Here is a 24,570-nt window from a genome sequence, read left to right as displayed (position 1 = left end):
GATTTGTTGTTTTACCTAGCGGCAGAAGAGAGCCCTTGGAAGTTAAGTGGAAGGAAAATTAGGTTAAGCTATTCCATCTAATGTTGTAAATGCATTTTTAATTTGCAGTCAGTGCAGTTTTGGGACACTATTGAAAACATCAGCACTAATCATAAGTTATTAAACAAATGACACAGACGCTACAAGTTCCCTGGGCAAGAACTCTTTGTGATTTTATAGACACATTTGGAAGTTGCAATTCACTTTTAATTGTGCCAACTGAAAATTACCAGAGCTTATTTATTATAGGCTGGCTGGAAGATTGCAAACCAATTGCTGGAAAAATTACTTTGAGATTAAATTAAGGTTTTTTTTAGAAATTTTACTAGTTTATTAAACACAAAGTGGGCCTTGCCGTTGTCTTTTTTTATATCTCAAGTAGGTTCAGCAGTTCAGAGTGTGTTCAAAGCAGCCGGGTTCAAATGGTGTCTTAATTTTACTCCAGCAGATAGGATGGGAACCTGCCAAAAATCTCTATGAGCTCTTCAAATGGTATCTTTCTTATTTTTAAAAAATGTCAAAGAAATATTTGCAAAATCATTAAATCATTTCTTTTGATCCTGAGATGCATCAACAGCTTCTAGTTTGTTATGGGACCAGGGTCAGGAAAAATCGCAAATTATAGCAAAAAAGAGATGGAGTAGACATAGGCGTATTACAGGGCTCTCCTGGGTTTCCTAGGGTGTTTTTTTTGATACTGATTTTCTGTACTGATGATAATTATTTTAGTTTTCATTGTTATCAGCTTGGATTTTGCACCCAGTCCACAAAAGCTTGGAAACTGTTCAGTGTTTGAGGAAATTCTTTTTTCTAGTAAGTGAAATCACAGTTTAAAGAATGTCAGCTCTCCAGGATTTTCCAGATCAAGGCATTTTCAGGTTTCTCACACCATCACTACTTTATCATAAGAAAAAAAAAAAAAAGGGAAAAAAAAATAGGACCTTGTTTTCTAGCTTTGACCTGGCAAACAAAAATGTCAGAATCTCATGGTAGAATAAACAGATTTTGCAATATTGTTCTCCACAAAATATTTAATTTCAAAGCTAAATCATTCAGTGTTCAGAGAGCACTCTGAATTCTCATTCTTGGTCAGAAACACTAAAGAAGATGCTGGAAATAACCACAGAAAGCATGGATGGGATGGTACAGTTGTGTTTTTCACTCCAGTTTATTTTGATTAACTGAGCAAAGTTAATTTAATCATTTCAGCTTTTGCCTTTCTTTAACCCCATGCTGTTCATACTGTTTTCTTTGTAGTCACTGAACAAGAGACTAAAGTGCCCAAGAAAACCATCATCATGTAAGTGCTGATTTTTTTTTTTTGTAACATTTGTGTTTTGCCTTGCTGCCTATGCATGATCCAATAACAAGCTTGTGTTTATTGGCCATGCAAGAGTGTTCATTCCCATCCCACCACATCTCATGGTATTCTGTGTTATGCAAAGTGACCACCTGAAAAAAAAAAAAAACCTTACTATCTCTTTTAAAAAATAGCAGTATTGGTGTTAGACACAGCCTGGGTCAGTTTTTTTATGATATTACGTGTGAAAAAATTCCACTGAATACTGCCAGAGTTGCACAAGACCTCAAGAAGGTAGAGTCTGACTCTCAGTGTTAAAAATAAACCAGCTTTGAGAACTGGCTACTCGACAAAAAGTACAAATATAACAAATACTTCAGAGCTTACAGTGATTTCTTCTGGCTTTCTGTTTTAAATTCTTCAGGAAAGCCTTTTATGATGAAGCAGAAGGAAGATGCACATTTTTATCCCCTTCTGTCTCTATATTTCTAATATGAAATTTTTTCCTGATAATGACTGGGGCTTTTTGGATACTTTGAGCCTGGTTTATATTGGGTGTCTATAACATATAAAGATTAACTGCAGGAAAAAGCAGTACTTTCTCAGTCATATGTAGACCAGAAGCTCATCGGCCATTAAAAATCTTAAAGTATCTTCTCGTTTATATCATAAACAAATACATAATAAAATTGTTCCATGTGCTGGAAGGGAGACATTGCCCTTCTGCGGTAGACCGTCAGAGCACTTCCAAGCTATTCAAATCATGTCCTAATGATAGTAGGTGACAATACAATGGATATTTTGGGGAAATGCATTCCCTTAAGAGTTGTAATATTGCTAAAATCAGTCCTTGACTTGGACATGGTGCTAAAGTTGACTTTTTTTACTTTCATTAGATGGTGAGGAGGATGGGTAAAATGACAGCTAAAATATGGTTAAGAATTTTTACCTTTTATCTCTTTTATTATTTTCTGTGATGACTGTTAGTTATGATCCATGCCCTTAGCCCATTTGGAGCCAGTGGCTTATAAGAAGACATGTCCCCCTTCCTAGCAGCTTCCACCTTGAACAGGCCAAGAGCAGACAGCAGAGGCAGAAAGGGGTTCTGCCTTTGCTCCTCTCTCTTCAGCACACCAGTTAACAGCTCCAGTCATTAGACTTTTTTACCCTGCAAAGACCAGAAAACGAAGGTGTTTCTGCTTATACCATCTCAAGGACCAGGGTTCAGGTACCAGTGCAATAGCTAAACAGATAAATATTTTTTTTATATATATCATGTTCAGAAACATCCCGAAAAAGTCATGAGCAGGAAGGAATCCCTCAGAGCCAGACCATGTCTAAAGCTTAGGAAATCTCATCTTTCTACATCTCTGTGCCTGTAAATCACCTGTAAAAGAGATGTAAAATAAAGAGATGTAAAAGAGATGTAAAATAAAAGCATCTCTCCTCAGTCAGCTAACAGTCCTCCATTTCCCTTTATGATTTCAAACCACAAGCAGCAGCATTAATATTGGTTGATTAAATAATATTAAACTAATACAAAATACCATCAGTTAAGCCAATTTCTAAATTTGTGGCATGTAAATTCCACAGACTATTGTTTTGGACAGCTCAAGAAGCGATTCCTAAATTAAGGGCTGCAGCCCCAAAGGAGGTTGGTACATTTATGAGTGGGATCTCAGAACAACAGAAATTCCCCTCCTTTTGCTAGTGGATGTGGTCACGAGCTCATTAGACTGGACCTCAGCTGGAATTGGGATAGTGATGGGGTTAAGTTTGGGAACAAGTCTCTAAAGGCACACTCCAGCTCTCCTTAATGTGTAGTGCCCTGAGGAACAGAAGCAGCTTTGAAACTACTAGTAGGAAATAACAGATAATTTAGAGATGGGATTGAACAAATGTCTATATATGGAAATCCTAGACCCAAAAAAGCATTTTAACCTTGAAATGTAGAGCAAAGTCTAGTGCAAGCACATGTGGATTCATTCTCGTCTTTATCTAAAATGATTTAGTTTTGTGTAATTCAGAAAGGCACCGTGGCCATTACGAAGGCTCTGCGTAGACCTTAACGCTCTATAGCAAAACTATAGAAAAGCTAGGGGAAAGCAGTGGAAATGAGGAGTAGAAGAGAGGGTGCTCTGGAAGAAAAGAAATCTCACTGTAACTGATCCAGTCCTGGACTTCACCGCATCCTCAAAGGGAGAGATTGATGGTGGAAAGAAATCTGGTCTCCATAGGAGAAGGCAATACCAGACTCCAAAAATGAGACCAATAGATGAGAAAGGCTACAATATATCTAAGACAATTAGTCTTCCGTGATGGTTAGAGAAATGCAATAGAAGAAACGGGCTCTCCTGTCACAAGGGCTCCTTCCACCCTTCTTTGTATCTCAGAGCAAAGGCCAGAGCAGAGCGAGCTGGAGAGCAGAGCTGGTGACTTTCAGCCCTGCGTGGCTGTCACTAGAGGCTGGTGGGGAGAAAGAGAAATGAAAAAGCTATTGTCTTGATTCATAATCCCAGTTCAGGCCATTGTCTTTACCATTCAGTTAATTCTTTTTTTTATCCCATTGCTTGGAGGTAGGGACAGAATCCCAACACAAACAAAATCAGCTTTGCCTGCTCCACTGAACCAGCGACCTCCACTGTAGAGCATTAGGTTCCTTGTGTTTGCAAAGCAAACGTTGTCTTTACCTTCAAGTTTTTCCATGTAAGGAATGCCACTGAAAAATCTGCAGGAAAAACTGCATGTTAAATATATAAATTAAGAGCATTGAAGTCTGGGTTTAGGTGTTCCTGTCCCCAGATTTTAAAGCTGTTTGGTCCAATTTCATCTGTGGCTCATTTAAAGTCAAAGTTTGTCCTGGCATGGGAGCAGAAGATTGTTTTGACACAAGCTGTGTATTTATACAGGGATGCTGAGAGGTCCCAACTGCTTTGGATATGTCAAAAAATCTAGAGTAAGGCCAGCAGAAATATGCTGAGAAATTATAATCGTGCATCCCAGCTTGGTTTGGTACCTCTCTGTCAATTGGTGGTAATAAGATCAGGCTGTGTCTGCAAAAATGATATTATGAAGGGTAAAAATAAGTACAGTTTGGCATAGATGACTTCTGCAGGAAATACTTTTTTTTCCTGGTCTCCAAATGCTCAATGGCCTTTTAATGTAACTGTTCTGCATGTGAAAATGCAGATCTCTGGTCTCAAAAGAGTCTTTAATAAGCAAAATAGAGATATGTTACATTTATTAAAAAAGGGGAAGCTGCTGACCCTACTGTAATAAAGGGCATTTTGCCATTGATTTTGATGAAGCCAGGATTTTAGCCAAGGATACTCAGGAAAAGGTTAAGCTCCTTGAGTGTTTAAAATCTTTGGGTGAAACTGCTATACGGGTCCAAAGTAGCAGAGTAGGTGGTCAACACAAGCACATGAAATATAGCAGCATCCAGAAGAACGTTTCTCAGCTGGACACACTTGTCATGTGTTCATGCACTCAAGGAGGTTAATGGAGCTAGGATCGACCTGGGGGAAAGGGCACTGAGATTTTCCCTGGATCAGAAAGTAAGTGGAGATGGGCATGTGGGTGTGTGCGTTGCGTGTGTATCCCTTCCAAAATGACACGCTTCACCAAAAGCTGGAGTACTCACAAAACTAACCCCACTGTAGCGCCTTGACCGTCAATGGCATGTGCTGGTGGAGTGTGGCTCCCTGAAAAGTCTCGTCTTCCTGCCAACTCCATTTCAACCCTTTCTGTCATCAGAGAGGAAACCATAACCACTGTGGTGAAGAGCCCAAGACAAAGGGGAAGGGTTTCTCCCGCACGTTCTTCTTCAGGTCATTCGCCTTCCCGCTCCCCAAGAGCGGAGCCAACTCCAGAGCCGGTTTATGTTTCAAAGATCGGGCAGCCTGTCCACAGACATGAGCAGGAGGCAACACCGATGTCGGCTGTTCCCATGCTTTTTGTCACAGAACCAGAGGACAGGCAAGGAGCAGCAGCTAGAGATGTTGTCATAGAGACCAAGGTGGAAGAGAAAAAGCCCAAATGGGTTGAAGTGGAAGAAATAATTGAATTCAAGGTGAAAAAGCCACCAAAACCTACAAGGAAAAGAGGCTCTTCCCCAGCAAAACAAGAAAAAGATGACTCAGGGGTGTTAACATTTACTTTTCCTAGCTCAAGGCCTAAACGTTCCCCAGAAGATGATCCAAACACAAACAACTCCAACAATAACTTGGTGGAACAGTCAAAATCTTTGCCTAATGACAGTCTCTCTGAAGCCGATGTCCAGTCCCTGGTGTACGCAACTGAGCAGGAAGAACCTCAAGTCAGCAACGAAGACGGAAGCTCCCCGTGTGGGTCCGAACAACTAGGAAATAATTCATTTATGGATTATGGAGCTGAAGGAAAGAGCTTCCCACAGGAAACAAGTGCTCACTACGGGTCAGACGTCGCTTCCCCGCTGCTTGCCTGCGGGGGTGAGCCTTTGATCTTCAGTTTTGAGACAGCTGCTGCAGACCAGCACGAACTTCTGTTCTCACCAGCGAGTCCAGAGGTTACAGAGGAGGCAGATGAATTAGACATATCTTGGCCTGTTGAAGAGGGGGTACCTGAAGTAATACAAGATGTCTTTCCAGAAGAGGATAATGTCGTTATAGTTGATGAACCAGAGGAACTACAAACAGATGACATTAGCACCCGGGACCGCAAAATCTTAACCCACAATGGCAAAGTATTAACTTTGGAGGATCTTGAAGATTATGTTCCTGAAGAAGGTGAGACCTACGGGTGTGACGATCAGAACCATACGGCAGACAAACCCTGCGAGATCTCTGTGCTCCAGACAGAGATTAACGAGCCAATGATTGGGAAGCCAGTGCTGCTGAATCTGGGGAGACCTGTGGTGCCCAAGCCCAGGCAAAGTTTTTTCAGCCAGTTTGAGGAGCCCATTCCTGGGGGCATGTTCATGTCAGCATCTAGAGTAACCGGTGTGCAGTCTGTAGGCCCCTCAAACATCTCTTTCCATGTGAGTGATACCTGCGTGGCAGTGACGCCTGGACTGCACACAGCAACAGCGGCAGCTTCTCCTGGTCCCTCCTTCACAGTGAAACCATCTTTCTGCACTGAAGTCCAGCTCTCACCAGACAACGGGCAGTCAAGCTTTAAAACTGAAGTTTCCACAAGAACCCTCAGCTATGGGACTGTTGGCGAGCCTGTTACCTTGCACATCAGCACAGAAGACCTCTCCCAAAGCTGAGGAGATGCAAGCATAATTTTCAACACAAAAGAAAATGGCGTTTTAGAAAAAACTAATCAAAATTGTTGTAGGTGAGGGGAATTGATGGCGAAGATTACAAAGTAACATGTAGGAGGGAATACCTTAGAGAAAAATATATTTAAATACGATATGTCGAGCTTTTCCAGTCTTAAAGGGAACATGTCTGTCAGAACAGTTTGTAATTTTAAAAGCTTTGATCGAGGTGAACATTTATCATTCCATAGTGGAGCAGTGATGGTAGGTTTAGGAAAAGCCTGATTCTCCTGCCTATGACAGAAATATAAATGAATAAGTGCATTTTTGTCCATGAACTTTAAAATTATTTCAAGTGCCAATTTGTAAATTATGGTGTGGCAAGAAGGTGAAAGTATCTAAGCTTTTCGGCACCCTTCAGCAGCCCAGGATAGGAGCGCTGGTTCCAGCTAAAGCAATCTCCTGTCACTGTGTGTGCCCGAAGGTCAGGAAGCTTCACGCTGCTTTGACTCTGCTGTATGCTTTTGACACCAATTAGCTCTATCAAAATTTCTTCATAAACCTTTCAACAAATGCATTCTGGTTACATTATTTTAAACTTCTGCCACGGAATGAAACATATAGAAATTATTGCATTTACTAGGGATGCAAAGGGCTGCTCAGACCTTTTGGTTGAAATCCTAATTTGACTGAAGTCAATGGTGAAAGTCCCACTGACTTGAGGAAGCAAGGATTTCGTTGTTCTCTTCTGCTTTAAGTAAAAAAAGACCATCTTTTTTAAATGACTGCTATTTTCAAGTCCACTTCCTAGTTGTCTAAAGATGTAGGTTTCATTATTCTGCATTCTAGTGTAGTGGATTTATAAACCATATCTTTTAAATAATAGGTTTACTTAACGTGCACTGAAAGATTAAAGCGCTGCACAAAATGACTTCTGCATCTATAATCAAATACTAATACATACAAAGACCCACAAATGTGGTCTTTGTCAATAAATATTACTGGAAGAATATTTGGTCTCCTGTACATGCCAGTGGTGAAAAATTACTGTTAACAGATTGATGGACAATGTCTCCTATATGTGCTAAGAGGATTTCACCACTGAGCTACAGCAAAGTAGCGGAAGCATAAAGACAGTTTTTAAAAAAAAAAAAATAAAGAAAGAAAGGAGATCTTTACCATAAATGCCTGGTTGAAAAATACATCTGTTCAAAATGTATTGGGCTGCTTGGAAGCACTGCCTGTTGCAATTGCATCGTATTACTGTAACCATGTACGTTAGGCTGTCTTGTAGAGGTACTGCCTTCTGCTGAGTTTCTCTGGAGCTTTGAGCGGGAGCGCTGGTTGTGAGGGGAAGGCTAAGATGCACTGAGTGTTGCCCATTCCTGTTGGCTTCACCAAAAATGGATGTTGCACGGACCTTCAACAATTTGCTCAGCCCTGGAAAGAAATGAGCTCATAGGCCCAAATATTGGTCCCAGTTGAAGTCAGCTGGAGTTTGTCATTGATCTCAGTAGGACCAAGCACTGGCCCTCTCTGTCTGACAGAGATGTGGGGTGAAGAGTCCCAACACCTTGTCCCAGCTGAGTTGTGTAGCACTGTCACGATAGAAAATGTTTTCATTTAGATGGTGCAGGGAAACCAGAAATGCTCAGACACAGCTGAATTTCTAACTAGCACGAAGAGAGAGGATTGAGTGAGTTTTTGCCTTGGAAATGTTGATGTGTGACGTTGCTTCGGTGTTCCCAGCTAGGTAAAATTGTGAAGCTTGTTCTGGAGTCCTCCGGGCAATATTGCCGCTAACGGGGATTGAATTCACAAAAGGTGCTTGTAGAAAAGAATACGTTATTTTTTTTTTTTTCCTTCTGTGGCTGCACCTTGATCATGTGCTGACTAAAATGAACATATTGATTTCACAGCCTTTTACTTTCAATATCCAAACAGGATGTTATGTGTAATATCATGTGCACTACCCTCATGATATGTATACCGCTTTTCCAGTGATTATACGTGGTGAAAGAAATCAAGCCTCTTTTATGTTATTGTCCTGCTTTTTATAACATCTCCTTGGTTTATACTGTTTGTTTTATAATTAAGCAATACGATGGATATATATTAGTGCTTTTTTCATATATTGCACTGTATGTTGGAAAGTAACAGACATACAACAGGGAAATACCTTCAAAACTAAAAATATATTTCTTTTATATATTGGGCCTGATTCTGATCTCAGTTATTCCAGTATCAATCTAGAATAATTCCACAGAAGGAAGTGGATTTGATTCCGATTTACAAAGATACTGCTGAGAAAAGAATTTGGCCCATGATAGTCTTCAAAAATTATATTATTCATCCAAAAGATAATAAAGATGTGTAAAAGAATGTGGAGGTTTCCTCCTGTTGTGGTTGATGCTCAGGTGTTTCTAAAGAAGCTAAAAGGTTGCAGTTCAGATGGTCGTAGAAGAAATAACTATACTTTACTTCATTAGCTTAAAGCAATTAACCTCTGTTTACATTTTCTTTTGAAATTTAAGCAAAAGAGAATCAATTGAAAGGAATTTTTAAAATCCTATGCAGGACTCTGTTCGAAAAGTGAAAGGTTTATGAAAAGTTCATTACGTATACTTTCAAAATATTTTCCTGGAGGTTAAAAATTATGCTTGTAAGTGATTAAACTATGTAGATAACTAATGAGACGTGTGGGGATTTATTTCTTGTAGATGAAAACATACAGCTGTATTAAAAATTTTAATACAAAGAATGTTTTACTAAAATTCCTGCGGGTAAATGGGTATTAATAAAGTGGAAACTTCAGTTTGCTTGAGGTACAAAAAGAAAAAAAAACACATAAAAAAAAATCAAATGCAAGATATGCTGTTAGATGCTGAGTTGATATCAATAAATGTCTCGCATCAGCTGTCACTGAACTCACTGGGTTTCTGTGTTCTTCTCTGTTCACGGCACTTAAGAGTCCATCAGCTCATCCACTTCTCTCATTGACTTCAGCAGGAGCTGGGTTGCAGCCCAAGAATATTAATGCAGTTGGGCTCTGGCTCCTGTTTTTTATGGACAGTTTCAGAAATGTTGAACTGAAAGAACCTGGTTTTAGGGATACTTCCAACTCAGATCTATGAGTCAATAATTTTGAACGATGCTCGTCCCCTTGGGTCCTTCTCTGAGGCTGAATTAGAAGTTGAAAATACATGTCAGTCTTGTGTTCCTGGTTATTGACTGAAGGAGATGTGGGGTGGAAAGGTTCACGGTTGAGATTTCGGAATTGGTAAACAGGCTGTCCATCACAGGTGTGTCATCACTGCGGTGTAAGTTTGACGTACCTAGCTAATATTGAAGTTCCTCAGGTCAGCAGCTTGAATCACAGTGTGTAACATCCCTAAACAGGGAGGAAAGTGCTGGTATCAGCAGCGTGGGGGAGACGTGGTTATATGTAACCTGTGTGTATATACCTGTGAATATATTTTCTCATTGAGAGATACTAAGAGTGTTTCATGCCTTTCCAAACAGTTCACTTGTTGGCAGCTGCCCAGCTCATAGGACAGCACCAGCTGGCAGCAATCACAACAGGAGCACCAGAAAATCAAAATATTTATCTAGGAAAATATTTAAAGATCTTCCATCTGACCCAGTGCTGATGAACACTGATGGGCAGTCTGGGACATCGTGCGAGCAAAATTTGCTTTTTCCACCAATAAACCCAGAACTGAACTATTTCGTAACTACTATGCTCATGGGGAGGACACTGAAAACAAAAATCAAGTGAGATGTCTTCAAAGGGGGCTGATCGAAATGTAGCCTTCAACTTTACCTGCTAAGGTCTGTCATGGGGACTCCCTTTCTTAAGGATAGGAAAGGAGCAGAATCAAAACATCTACAGGACATGCTCCTGCGTCAATGATATTAAACAAGTCAGAGCCGTTTGTGTGTAAGTGCTCTTATTTTTTTCTTGAACCACATGATGGTTTGAGTTTGCACTCTTGCTTGGCAAGCAATCGCGTCATGAACATGATGAATTGTCTTAATCTGACATGCATTTTGTCTGTCTTTACGGTTACTTGAGGGTTTCCCTATATATCGTCTGTCCCCTTGTTGTGCCTCTTCAAGTTTTGTGGAAGGTGTATTGGGCAGGAGATTGGATGAGAGGAGCTCCTGAGGTCCTATGATCGCATCCTAGCCTAGTTTCTTCTACCAGCGCTGGCTGGGGATGAGACCATGGTATTTGTCTCCTGAGTGGCCGTTCTGCAAAGCCGTAGGCTTGAAAATCCATTTTTTCTGTGTGGAAAGCTTTTGTCTTTTCTCTCTGCCTTCCAGACTGTGAGTTTCTTGAGGCAGAAGTTATATCTTCCTCTGTATAATGCTTCCTTATACACAACTGCTGTGCATTACTGTACAGAGCAGGTGACTTTGCTTCTAGAGTATCTTGCAAAGGCATAGTCCAGTACAAATTTAAAAGTCTCAGGTAACTTCTAGTGCAAAGCCCAGCAAAAATATACAGATATTGTAAAGTAGGACAAATACATTAGTCTAGAGCAAGGAGTAGCTTTTCTGTCATCCTCTCTGACTTACAGGCTCATGAAGCAGAACAGCCCTCCCTTCTTTCCCCTGCCCTTCTCCAGAGTCACCGATGAGGCTGGTACCTGCTTACTCTTTCTCCTTCCCTGTGAGAATAACGTCCTCCTTGCACATAGGGTCTGTATCAGTGCAATGGGTCACCGCTGGGTTCATTTTGTTGATCTTAATAAAGGTGTTTTTGACAGACCAGCCAACGTAGGGTTGAGTTGGGAGATGGATCCTTTGTTCCGCTGTCTGGGGAGAGGCCGGGTGTGTGTGCAGTGTGGCACAGTGTCCTCGACTTGGTGAGATGCGTCTTTCTGAAGTGTGTTGTGCCAACCTTCTTATTTTAAGTCTTAGCTATATTCCCTCTTGCTGGAATAAGCATTTCTGCATCAGCTCTGTGCTTTAGGAGGGGAAAATGATATGATTGAAAATAGTTCCATGGGTTGGATGATGCTGCTGGTTTCTTTTTACCCTGAAGAGAGAAAAGCTGTTCTTCTTGTCTGTAGGAATGACTTCCCCACAATCAGAGATGGAGACTTCTGTCCAGGCCTCGCTTCAGCGTGCTGATAAGGAGATCAAGACAGCTCTAAAGAAACTCGTGGACTCAGCGTCACTGCTGGTGACTCTTCCCCCAGGCATGCGAGGAGGAGCTGGTGGCCTTGGCCTTCCTGGGTCTGTTCCTTCAGACCACGCAGAAAGAGCAGCCAGGTCCTCTATGCTAGTTCATGAAGCCAGTACCCAAACTCAGACTGCTGGAGGTCATGGTAGGTTTGGCATGAATCTGGAAAATGTCCCATGGGAGTCAAGAGAGACAAAAATATTGAACATGCCAATAATGATAATTTTCCCCTCATTTTTCTGTTTCGTTGTGTTTTGAGCAGTTATAGATTAAGAGAGGGCATTCAGACCCAAAGAAATGTGGGACTGTGGGTTGGGATTAGGTTGGACACAGGTTTGAAGCAGATCTTTCTGGAAACAGAAGGTGTTTGAAAACTGTGTCTGAAGTAGAGTTTGGTTCATTACCTGCCCAAAATGGAGAGATTGGGCATTTTTTTACCTTTAGTCCTTTGACCCTGGACTTGCTTCAAGTTTTTTTTGGGAAAAGGTGGGGTGGGACCCCCCTCCTTTACATTTCTAGAAGTCTTTTTTTTTTTTTATTTGCTGGGGTGGGTAAGGGAGGTTGCTTTTCTTTTATCATTTGCCATAAACAAGCTCGAAATGTGTTTAACACCCCTGTATCAAGTGCCGGAGACTTTCTAGGATTTTGGGCGCATCAGGCTCACCTGCATTTCACTGGCCCTGGAGCCTTGATAGACTCCTTAACAGTTTCCATGTGATTAAAACCAATGATGTGTGTGACTGTGTCTTGCTGGGAGAACAAGTCTTTCGTCTTTGCATTGGTTTTTTTTAAAAAAAAAACATGAATAAGTGGCAATCCTTCCTCTCTTCCTTCTGCCATAACAACTTGTCTAAGCTGTCACTGTCAAGTCAGAGTAACTGTCCTCCACCAGTGTCAACTTAAAAGGACGATGCCAAGTAGCCTTCAGCCCTCAAACTGCAGATGCTGTTTAAAAGAAAAGATATTCTTGTCTAAAACTTAACAAGGATAGAAGCTTTTCATGGAATCAGACCCAAAATAACTGCATAAAAAAATGTCAGGGCTTTAAAACCTTGTTTCCTTTATAGTAGGAAATAGTTTGTGACAATAATCCTCTGGTGAAGCAGGATGACTCAAAAATCATAAGTAAAATGTCGACTAGCAGATTATTTCCTTAGTCATAACTACAGAGTAAATTAGTGAATGAGATGGTTTTGCAGTCCTCCCATCTGAGAAAACTGAGTGTTATTAATATGAGGAATTATTTTAATAAGATGGAGACTTGACAACTGTCTCTACAATCACATACTTTGAATAAAAAGAAGGCAAATATTTCAATAGTGCTGGCAATAAGAAAGCACAATCCCACCAACCTGGTATTGTGACTGCCAGTAATGCCTCGAATAACCATGTCTTCCACCCCAATAGAGCTGTTTTATGTGATTTCTAGAAACTGCTGCTTTTTTCCCAAACCAGCCAGCACCAAACATCCCTTGAGTGCTCCCCAAAAAGGCCTTTCCTGCTGGGGAGAAGACTGCTCTTGATTTAACCTTTTCTCCTCAGATGAGAAAGGAGATGATGCGCTTTATCCTATGGGGTAACTCCAATGGTCAACATCAAAAGGCAATCGGGTACTTCTGGTATGAAAGATCAAACCATTTTTTGAAGATACACCTAATAAAATAATTAATAATAAAAGAAGGACAATACCTGAACTGCTGTCAAGCTGCACCATCTTTTTGTTTCCTTGTTCCTATAAGCCCAGATGCCAAACCTTGTTCTGGTGTAACTTAGAGTTGGACAAGGACTTTTTCAAAGAACTCAGTTGAGGTGCACCAATGCTGACGTTATAACATCACTAGGTCCTCCATATTAGCGTACCTCCATATTATCTCCATATTAGTTGTACCCCCAGCTAGGGCCTGCCTTGACCACTAGTTTTACATTGATGTAAGCTTACTCATTTCACTGATGCTGTCTGTGATTGCACTAGTGAGTCAAGAGCTGTTCTCATAATGCAAAGTTTAATTAATTGAAGCATTCATGTGTACGAAGCTAATGCTGGGCATCCTTGGAGGTATTTAAAAGGTGCAGGCATGGCACTTAGGGACATGGTTTAGTGGTGGACTTCATAGTGTTAGATTAACAGCTGGACTCAATGATCTTAAGGGTCTTTTCCAACATAAATAATCCTATGATTCTATGATTTCATCATAGCCATGAGCTGGAACTCAAACACAGTTAAATTATCTCCTTTAAAGAATGTATTGAACCCATGCTATCCTTCCAGTCATCCTATTTCTTCTTGTCCCTACTGACTGCCTTTCCTATTTTTGTCGGTGTGCATTTCCTTACAGAAAAGTTAGTTTTGCCCAGTCAGCAATGTGCCACCCTTCAGTCTCTCTGATGTTATTCAAGCCCTTTGCTTCATGTGGTCTTCTCAAAAGGGCCAAATTCTCGTCTTAGCTTCAGTGATTGCACTCAGCTGAGGTCAGATGGACTCGGTTCTGACACAAGGCAGACTAGAGATGGCTCCAAAGGTTTGCTCTGGGTTTCAGGTGTGCCGTCACAGGTGACGTGTCTAACTTGCCTTATTTCTGCTGCCAGACAAAGCACGAAGGCAGATTCCAGCTGAAGAACCACGTGTGCCAAAGCCTAGTCCTGGTCCTTCCCATGAAGAGACAGCTGCTGGAGATGAAAGCACTCAGGAGCGCACTGTTCCTATTACCAGGTAAATACCATCTCAGTATACAGATTCCCAAATGTGGTAGACTTCCTTACAAAAAAAACAAGTCCTCTGTGGTGGAGGAAGCAGGTGGTGACTTGAACTGATTCTTGTAGGTTTGTTACGATTTTTAGAATCCTGTTCATACATGCATTGTGCAAGAAGGATAGAAAAGGTTGGAGAGAAATTAATTCCCCCAAAACAAAATTCTTCTTGTATTAATTTTAAGTAAATAATTACGTGTCTGGTGGTTAAACACACAGATCAACGGCAGGGTGTAATCCTCTGTCTCTGTAGTTGTATGTGACTACGTAATGATCTTTTCTCTTGGGCTTCATGAAAGAACATCACCAGCTGCGGGGGCAGGAGGCTGGTACAGAAGAGAAGGAGATGTGGTCTGGGATGTACACAGTGAGGTTTATATTGAGACCACGGAAAGAACTTGTGTGTATAAGACTGAGGAGAAGACCCCAACAAGTAAGTAAGAACCTTGTTTCCCTTTCCCACATCCTATGATCGTCCTTGTCTTCTCTTTTGGTAATAATTTCTGATGATTGTTTTTTTAAATACTTCCATTTCTTCAGCAGTAACTGTTTATTAAACAAAAAGTAACAGATAAGCATGAAGAAGCCTAAAAGTAATACCAGTATAAAGAAATCCAAATATACCGCTGTGATATCTCCTGTTTTAACATTAAGCTAATGTTACATCCTAAATGGCCAGTCCTATAAATCCCATTTGAGTAACTCAACCTACATCAGCACACTATGAATAAAGTCATGGTGGTGTGCATGCAGCAAACCCTTGTGTCTCAGCAGGTCCTCCCTATATGCAAGTGACAATAGAGGATGTGCAGGTGAATTCTGGGGAGCGTGCCAAATTTCAAGCAGTCATTGAAGGAACCCCTGAGCCTACTGTTTTGTGGTTTAAGGTAAGCGCAGACTTTTCTCTGGCTGAGGGTGAGGACCACAGAAAGGACCGTAGTGCGGTACTTCTGCGGGGAATTTCTTTTGCTCTTTCATCCCACACCTCTTACACTGATTCTGGGTCATATCCGTAGACTTTGTTGAACCAGCTGCGGTTCTCGCTGGAACCACCAACCGTGCATCTCACCCTGTGTTGTCTCCAGTGTCACTGTGGCTCCTTTCGCAGAGAGGGCAACCAGAATGGTTTTGGGGACCAAGATGAGCAGGAGGGGCGATTGGTTCCTGCCTGAGAGCCACCACCATGTGTGCTGTAGTTTTGGGGTCAGGGATGGGATTGAGTGGTTTATTCCAACTGTCAACGTGACTTCCAGGCTCCGTATCTTTTCTGCAGCCAATTGGTAAAATGAGTGTGACTAAGGACAATGAATAGCCCATAGAAAGGAAGGAGACGTAATTTATTATTCCTGAGAATATTGTCGTGCCCCTGAAATAAGCCAGTGTTGTTCCGTAATGATTTTCTGTAACTCTTCTGTCCAACTAAGTGTTCTGTACACACAAGTTTTATTCCATTTTTTTTCTATATGGGAAGTGCAAGGATGAGCTACTCAGGTAAATAAAATAACCCTAAAAAAACAAGCAAAAATGCAAAGAACCCCCTCCTATGCACACACGCACATGCACATGCACACACCTGAACATCTTGAAGAGAGTAAGAACAAGGCAAGAATACATGATACGCCCTGCTCATATTCTTGCAATCTCTGACGTTTTCAGCTCAGAGTTACCGCAAGCTAGCTGAACTTTTATCTAGTTACTAACCCACAGTAAAGCTCTCCACGTGCTAATCCAGTCTCCTCTTGCACCCATGCAAGCGTCTTGCGTGTACAGTGTCCTTTGTCAAGGAGTTCAACCCAATGACACTATCCTGAAGTGCCACCTCTTTTTGGCTTTCTGTACGCGTTTACCACAAGCTTCATGTGTTGGCTCTTGCATCTTGTACCAGGAGAAGTTAATCCCAGCCCACTCGCCAGGCTATTCATAATTCCGTACAGCTCTATCGTGTCGCATTGCTAGAGCCTCCCTTCCAGGCTGAAGAGCCCCAACTTGCTCTGTCAATCCTCATCTGGAAGCTGTTAGAGAAAGAACATTGCTGCAACAGTACCACACCCTGGGCAAACCGAGGATTTATAAGATGATGCTTTCTGTCTTATTCTTCATTTCTTCCCTAATAATTTCTAACATCTGGTACTTTTGGACTGTCGCCAAGCACTGAGCTGGTGCTGCCATGGAGCGATCTACTGTAACTCAAAGTTTTGCTCCCGTGTGATAAGGAACGGCTCAGAGACCGACATTTCATGTGGGGGAATAGCGTTGCATCACTTTACATTTATTGTATTATATACATTTCTCTGGCACTTTACTGCCCAGACAAGTGGTCTCATAAGTTCCTTTTGCAAATCTTCATAATCTGCTCTCTGTGTCACACACGCTCCCTCCTGTCCCTTTTTTCATAGCATTTATGAATGTATTAGGCAGCAGAAGTGCCAGCACAAGCTGGAGACCAGGCAGGAGCAAAGTGGCTGATCCTCGTGCTCCCTGGGCTGACTGCTCAGGCATGGTGTGCTGGGAGAGCTGAAGAATAAACCACAAAGCTCTGGTGATCCCTCCCAGGCCTATATTCCTATGAATGGGTTATGAAACAAAATGTTATTGGGTAATGTGGAAGCAGAGGAACAGTTAGACATGGGGGACTTCTTCAGCCAGCATTTTGTTAGTGAGATTTGCTAGCCTAAACAGTCTGTATTGTAGCTCTGCTCCTGTATCTTGTTTCTTGAAGAGAAGAAACATCTGTTTCCATCTTGTTTTTTCCAGTGCTAAAATGTCATTTCATTCTTTCAGGGCACTTCATTGCTGACAGACAGCAACAGGATCCACCAAGGGAAGGAAGGAACAACGTATTTCTTAGTCGTGGACAATGCTGTCTCGGAAGATGGTGGTGTTTATACCTGCGTTGCCAAAAATGCAGGAGGGGAGGTTTTGTGCAAAGCAGAGCTTATCGTACACGAAGGTAATGGCATTCTTTCAGCTGCAGGACTTGCTTCCATAGCCAGTGCAATACGTACTCTGCTGCAGTCATCTTCTGGTACCCATATGGCATCTGCTCTGTATTCCTGCATAGCATTTGTGTATTACCAGTACGGCTGGGTCCAGTATAAAAGCGAATGATCTAATGACCTACACATATATATACAAGTGAAATTTTTTTGTTTTCCTCTGCTTCGGACTACATGATGAACTGATACAATGGGCCACAGAAATAAGTGAGGCCATGTCTTTGGTGGTGTTCTGCTCTTTAGCCTGGCTCTTCTCATTTATGTCAGGTGACGATGCAGCCCCAAAGTTCGTATTGACAGGTTCTGTCATCAAACAGCTCCACTTAATTCTGTGCAGACGTTTAGAGGACCCCTGTAATTTTTCCTGCCTTAAATTGTCCTGTAATAACTTTGCACTGCTGTCTGAATATTAACACTTATATTTTCCTTCATTTCCAAAGCTAAGAAAGACCAAGCAGCAAAGAAAGTGGCCACCAGGAGAAAGCTCCATTCCCTTTATGAGGTTAAGCAGGAGATTGGAAGGTAAATGAATTTTCCAACTGTATAGCATCACTGCTGGAGACTGTCTAATTGTCCATCTGAGCTGCTGAGCATGTGTAACCAGAGGCAGAGGTGGGCCCAGCTGTGGACAAGTCTGAAAAGGTCAAAGTACTGGCAGAAGTGGGAGGTCACCCCATTGCAGGTGTGCTGGAAACACTTTCCTGAGGTTTCTGACAGAGGATGGGAGAGTCCACACAGCCTCCATGTAGGAGGACTCCATAGGTCCAGGTAGCTCCAACCAGAAAAAATACGAGCCAGAGGCTGGCAGGATAGGTGCCCAAGTATGGCTTCTTGGCAATGTTAGCATCACAAGCCCATAGCGACGTATGCACAAGCACCACGTCCTTCCAACGGATCCAAGAGCATCAGCCTTTGTCAGCACAAAGCTGTATCACCTGAAACAGCTTTTCCCTTGATGTGAACTCGTTGCTTAGCTTTGGAGACAGCCAGGAGAGGGCAATAGCACCTCACATACAGGAAAATGAGCTTTTTATGTTGGAGAATTTAAGCCCTGAGCAGTAGGGAGTTGTCAAAGGCTGGGACATGGAAAGGTCTACACCTGCTGTGCAGAGGGCTTTCAGCCAAGCCTGAGCAGGGCTTGTCCTTTGATTTTTACACAGGGGCTGCTTCAGCTTTGTGAAACGAGTTGTACACAAAGGGAACAGAGTGTCTTGTGCTGCCAAATTCATACCTCTACGAAGCAAAACGAAGGCTCGAGCACATCAAGAGAGGGATATTCTTGCCTCTCTGTCCCACGACAGAATTACCAGGCTCCTGGATCAGTTTGAAACACGGAAAACGCTGATTTTGATTCTGGAGTTGTATCCTTTTCTGTGCTGCTTGCCTGAGGAGGCTGGGAAGTACTAGGGAGAGGTCATTTATTTAATAACTAAGCGATTAACCACTTTTAGGTTTTGCCTGAGATAAAAGGACACGCATAACCTTTCTCTGCACTGCGGGATAGCATAGCTCTGCGAGATCTTCACTGAAGTACTATGTTTCTGCTGTTTTAGGAAAAATCATGATACTTGTATATACAAGTGTGAATGAGTTGTTAAGCACCAAAACTCTTTTCTGAAATGTCTGGAAGAGAAGGACTCTGTTTCCATGAGATCCAGTCTGGGTGAGCACCAGGAAAATGCAGCGCAGAGCAGAAAAGCCCATAGCCAACAGGCAGATTTTAGCACAAGCAATGCCATGCTTCTGCTTGCAGGGAGCATAGGTTTAGAGCAGCCCCATTCTGCAAGCAGGACACTGCTGCAATAGAGACTTTAATGAATTGCATGCACATCACGTTGCCTGAGATCACCTCATGAATTCTGCTGTTAGCTGGACAGAGGTGGTTACAAAGTAAAAATAAGCATTCAGGTGTAGTTCTGTTTTCCCTTAATGACATTGTCAGATGCTCCAGCGAAGAGCTCCTTGACCGTTTATTCAAGAAGAGTGTTGTCACTGAAGCAGAGGTAATCTTCCTTTCTCGTTTGAAAGCCCAGATGTGGTGGGTACCGCCAGAGTACCTTCCAGCTGCATTTTCCTTTTTGAGTGTGAGGAATGTCTTTGAACCAGTGATAATCTGTCAAAACAGAATCAGCCTTTAAAATGTGTTCCCATCAGCTGTCATTACTAAGTTGAGTTTCTTTGGGGAATAACTAGAAACAGCCAGTATTTTTGAGCACCAGCATTGCATTCAGCCTAATACAGATGATATTTGCTCTATTATCATCGCTGCTTTGCTATCTGTCACCCGGAGCTCTTATATGTTCATTTGCTTAATAATGCTTTATCCACTTGCAACTGTACTTCTATCCACTCCCTTTCAGTCTCCAAACCAAGGGCTGAAATTACAGTTTCTAAGGGGCTTTTTGAGATCCTTGGTGCTCAAAGTTCAAAACGTTTCACACCTCCCATCTAGTAGCCACGTGTCCCATATTTATTGGTAAAATTGATTTTTCTTAGAAATACTCAGGGAAATATCATAGAATGGTTTGGGTTGGAAGGGACGTTTAAAAATCAAATGTCAGCTAACACTATGAAATGTCAAAGGTAGAGGACTTCCAAAGCTGAAGCTAGCTGTACATCTTCACTCCTTGTTCAGTCATAGTCAGATTGGATCTACATATGGTCAAGAAAATAGGTTTACAACAGAGTTTCAAAATGTATTTGTGTTTTAAATGTGTTTGCCTGATTTACACCAAGCCAGAGCTGAGTTTGAGTTAGATAAGTTAGACAGTTGATAAGGTTCATCAAACTTGAGGATATCTGGATCTCTTTTTTGCATGTTTGTAGGGTTGTTTGTTTTTTTTTTTAAAGTAAGGGCTTTTTGACACATAGAAGGCTCCAGGAGGGCAATGTGGTCACACATGAGGCCCAGCTTCCTTCGACGGGGTAATGTTATTATTATTTCAACTGCAAGAGTAATATAAGAAGTTCATTCTAGTTTTAAAAGTATTTCTAGTTCAACCTCTCCCTCCCTGATATATTAACAATGTTGGTGGAATCAAGGACCCTCTTATTTACGATTAATGTTTCATAATTGTTTAATAATTGATTTAATTTTTAGGTCAAATTGTATATCAAGCAAATTTTGGAAGGAATCAAGTATCTTCATGACAACAACATCCTTCATTTGGACATTAAGGTAATGTGCAATGGCAGGTCTAGCTTATCATAGCCTCTTGTTGGTCAGGGAATGGGCACTCTCTATTCGAATTATTCTTACTTACAACTGAAAATATTGCCTGCTTTCAAGAGAAGTTTCTCCCTTTTCTTTTATTTCATTTGCTAGCCGCTGAATATCCTCATGGTTTATCCTGAGAGGGAAGACCTTAAGCTCTGTGACTTCGGATTTGCTCAGAAGATCACGCCCTTTGAGCCTCAGTTCAGCAAATACGGGTCTCCGGAGTTTGTTGCCCCAGAAATTGTTTCTCAGTCACCAGTGTCAAAAGCAACTGATATCTGGTAACCTGTCATCTTTCTAAAAAGCTTTTGCCCTAGATGGCCTGAATTTCCATTTGTTGTTGATAAGTAAATGGAGCAGTGATAACAACACAGCAAACTGAAAGTGAACACTGAGAAGCCAAAACCCCTCAGGGCTTTAAAGCTCCTTCTGTCTATTTTGTTCAACCATAATTGAACTCTGACAGCTAATTAATGCAAAGGAGCATCTTAGAGGAGATAATGTTTATTAGAGGCAGAAATTAGGGAGGATGATCCTAAGGAGTTTTCTAGAAAAGGCAAAGGAACTCCAAAAAAGTATTCTGAGTCTTCTCCTCTATCTGTGCTTTAAAAATGGAGGATTACTTGCGAGCAATTTTAAAAAATGTTGAAGGGAAAAAAATTGAAGGGTGAAAACAATAGCTTTTGGGATTTATTTTCCTTGGAAAGGTGAGGAGAAGAAGGTGGTCTTACTGTGCCAGGGTGTCTAGCAGCAGGAGGAGGGGCTGTGTGCTCGAGAAGGATGGAGAAATAGTGACAAACACCTGACATTTGTGTTCCCTCTCTCCTCAGGGCTGTTGGAGTCATCACGTATTTAAGGTAAATAAATCTTCTTGGAAAGACTCATTCAATATCCCTTTGTCAGTCAGAGCCCTCAAGTACCTTCAAGTGAGGGATTCGAGTGGAGCATTGAGTCCTTCTGTAATGAGGGCAATTTCTTTTGTGGTTTTCTCCTTTACTCACTCTGGTTGCCCCGGCCTTTGGTCATTGTCCCTGACAGCTGCTCGCCTTGCAGCTAGCGATGAGAGTGGTGGATGAGGTTCAGCCTTCCTGGTTTAGCCAACACCCTACTGTAGCTGTGCAAAATCAAACCCTTAATTCCTTATCTGTGACACAGGGATAAATACTTCAGTTAAGTGCCATGTAATGCTGGGGGGAAAGATGCTCTGTTAGTGGACGCACTGCTCACAAGCATTGCAAGTCCCACGCACGGAGTCCCTCAAGCATTTTAAAGCCCCATGTAAGCATTTGTGCTTCTGTCATTTGAACAGCAAATAAAAGTCTAAAGTCTGTCTCCTTTTATTTTATGGTGTTCAATAAATAAGCTTAACATGCAAGTCTCCATTTGCTGGGGAGAACGACAGAGGAACCCTTCTAAATATCCAGAACGGGGAAATTTCATGGACCATTCCTGATTTTGTTCACTTGAGTGAAGATGCAAAGGACTTTATGAAAGGGATCCTGCAGCAGAACCCCAAGTGAGTGCACTTTTGTGCTTCCTACAGCCAGTGTGCAAAGACGTTGGTATCATCAGAGCCGCGGTTGTTTTGAAAAGTAGAAAGCTGAGTGAGACGTGGTGCGTTATGCCCTAATTCTTCCTTATTATTCCCCATTACCCAAAACGCAACTTGGCTATTTGCCAAATTGGCCTGGTTCTGGTATGGTGATGTCCCCACTCCCTGACTCCTCCAGGCAGATGAGTTTCTGAAATGACATAGAGAAGTGGGGAGAGCAAGGACAGGTATAGAGGGAGTTATGTGAGAACTAAATAATATTAACGGCATTCATTAAGCAATTTCAAGTACAAAAGGTGGCTTGAAGGCTTGTTTGCAGGCACTTGCTTTTTAATTTCATTTCTGTTCTTTCTGCCTGCTGCCAAAGCTATTTTTGCTCTGGCCACCTAAAGAGTCAAAGTCACTCTTAGGGCTGCTCTCGAGGCTCTTGACCAGGCTCCCTGCGGAGTGCCCTGGGGTCTTCCTGAGGATCTGCAGGGAGTCTCAGACCGAAAAAGGAGGGTAGTTTCACCTCAAGGGAAGGAAACCTTGGGTTGAAAGCCTCTGTCTGTTTGGCTTCTCAGCTCTAAAACAGCAGCCTAAGGACATACACAAAATTGTATGCGTGTGTCCACGTGAAGCAGGCACCTTCAGGAAGATCTTGTGGTTGCTGTTGGAAGTGACTTGCTACTAAAATGGTGATCTTTTCTCTTATCAGAGCCAGGCCAAGTGCTTTGGACTGTCTTTCCCACAAGTGGTTCATGGTAAGTTTGTCCTGGTTCTTTAGTAAAGTCATTAAAAATATTGAGGTTGGAAGAGCCCTTTGGAGGGGCAGCTCTTAAAGCTGCTTTAGATTATTTGCTGGTTTATTTTTTCTCTTGGTTTCCTACTTTCTGTCCTACGCAGTAGGTCAGGCATGGCTCTCCACAAAGAGGAGACACACTGGTGTTTACATGTCAAGATATCTTTCCTTTCAAAAGATAAAGATCACTGTTGATGTGAGCAGCTATAGCATGTCTGTATAGAAGGAAACGGGTTTTGCAGAGCAAAGTTATGGTTTATATTCCAATGCCTTAAATCGCTGAGGAGAAGAGCTAAAAATTAACCAAAAAAAAAAAAAAGGAATTTAATGACATGCATTGAACAGGGCTTGCTTTTATGATTGAAAAGCTGAGATTGTCCACAATTTAGCCATGAGAGGATTGTAGCATTTGGTCTATTGTAACATTCCTGAATAAAATAATTCTGGAAGGAGCGAATCCTAAACCAAAACTTCTCAGGAACTGAAGTCAGGATTTTTTAACCAATGATTTTCCTCTCATTCCACTTGGCAGCATAATCTCCCCCTCGAAGCAGCTCATTTCATTAACACCAAGCAGCTCAAATTCATCGTGGCTCGGAGCAAGTGGCAGGTGAGTTGGCCTTAATCTATGTTGGTTCTTTTTACTTATATTTCTTTTTAATTACATTTGCATCTTTTGAAGTTTATCAGGCTATATCTGTATACATTTACTTATATTTCTTTTTAATTAAATTTGCATCTTTTGAAGTCTATCAGGCTAGGACAGCGAGCACAGCAGAGATCTCAGCTTGGCTATGAATGGGGAATAAGCAGAAGACAGTGGTCAATGGATGTGGCAGAAATAAATTATCTAGGCTTTTACTGCCTGGGAATCATCTGGCTAATGCAGGTGCCTGTAAGACACATGGTTGTGTCTCAGTTAGGTACCCTCAGCTGCCTTTGCTCTTGGTACCGAATTATAGACACGTCCCAAGAAGATTCGTCTTTTGCTGAAGTTCTCTAAAATAATCAGGTTGTTTGCCTTCCGAAGATGCCTGTTTCTCTCTGCTGGCTGTAAGGGGAGGCCAGCTGCTCAACTTCAACCGAGATGTCTCACATGGCAGAAGTTAGAGCAGATGAAGCCTACCTCCTACAGTATGGTAGGTCTTCTGTTGGCCTTAGTCACCGTAGGTTGTACTGCAGTCGACGGATTTGAGGTCATTTATTCCAGCTAGGCTCTAATCTGATGTGTTCTGTTAAAAACTCCTTTTCCATCTGTTTTGAGTGGCCAGACTGTCTTTGAAAATCTCAAGCAGGGTCCTGCTTCCCTGTTCACAACAGCAAGTGTGTCCCCTGAAGACCAATATAGTTTCCCCTCTGTGAATGAGAGAAGAGGAAGACTTGGAGAGCAAATGAGGCCTGGATTGAGGATATGTACAAAAGGGTGGCATTGTGTTATTAAACTAGTATGTGTGGTATTTAAGAGTGCAGAAGTTCATTTTGGTATGCTTGCGTTACCATACTC

At 41.8% G+C, this 24,570-nt stretch overlaps 1 protein-coding gene across 1 annotated transcript in view; it reads left to right on the top strand.

The window, feature by feature from the left end:
• The window catches only part of OBSCN (obscurin, cytoskeletal calmodulin and titin-interacting RhoGEF), a gene marked incomplete at both ends in the record, with an annotated part of 186,125 nt that overhangs the window by 148,176 nt on the left and 13,379 nt on the right, over window positions 1–24,570 (top strand). Inside the window, 14 exons of the mRNA XM_082305313.1 lie at window positions 11,660–11,917; window positions 14,359–14,482; window positions 14,820–14,953; window positions 15,295–15,407; window positions 17,302–17,470; window positions 17,957–18,038; window positions 18,677–18,877; window positions 19,459–19,519; window positions 20,617–20,694; window positions 20,842–21,014; window positions 21,564–21,590; window positions 22,097–22,249; window positions 22,983–23,028; window positions 23,599–23,676. Coding sequence (XP_082161439.1) covers window positions 11,660–11,917; window positions 14,359–14,482; window positions 14,820–14,953; window positions 15,295–15,407; window positions 17,302–17,470; window positions 17,957–18,038; window positions 18,677–18,877; window positions 19,459–19,519; window positions 20,617–20,694; window positions 20,842–21,014; window positions 21,564–21,590; window positions 22,097–22,249; window positions 22,983–23,028; window positions 23,599–23,676 — 1,697 coding nt within the window. The remainder of the gene's footprint in view (window positions 1–11,659; window positions 11,918–14,358; window positions 14,483–14,819; window positions 14,954–15,294; window positions 15,408–17,301; window positions 17,471–17,956; window positions 18,039–18,676; window positions 18,878–19,458; window positions 19,520–20,616; window positions 20,695–20,841; window positions 21,015–21,563; window positions 21,591–22,096; window positions 22,250–22,982; window positions 23,029–23,598; window positions 23,677–24,570) is intronic.

This window comes from Platalea leucorodia (assembly GCF_965183815.1).
Source record: "Platalea leucorodia genome assembly, chromosome: 1".
Classification (NCBI taxonomy): domain Eukaryota; kingdom Metazoa; phylum Chordata; class Aves; order Pelecaniformes; family Threskiornithidae; genus Platalea; species Platalea leucorodia.
Note: the sequence above shows the minus strand (reverse complement) of the source record. Positions and strands in the feature narration are given on the sequence as shown.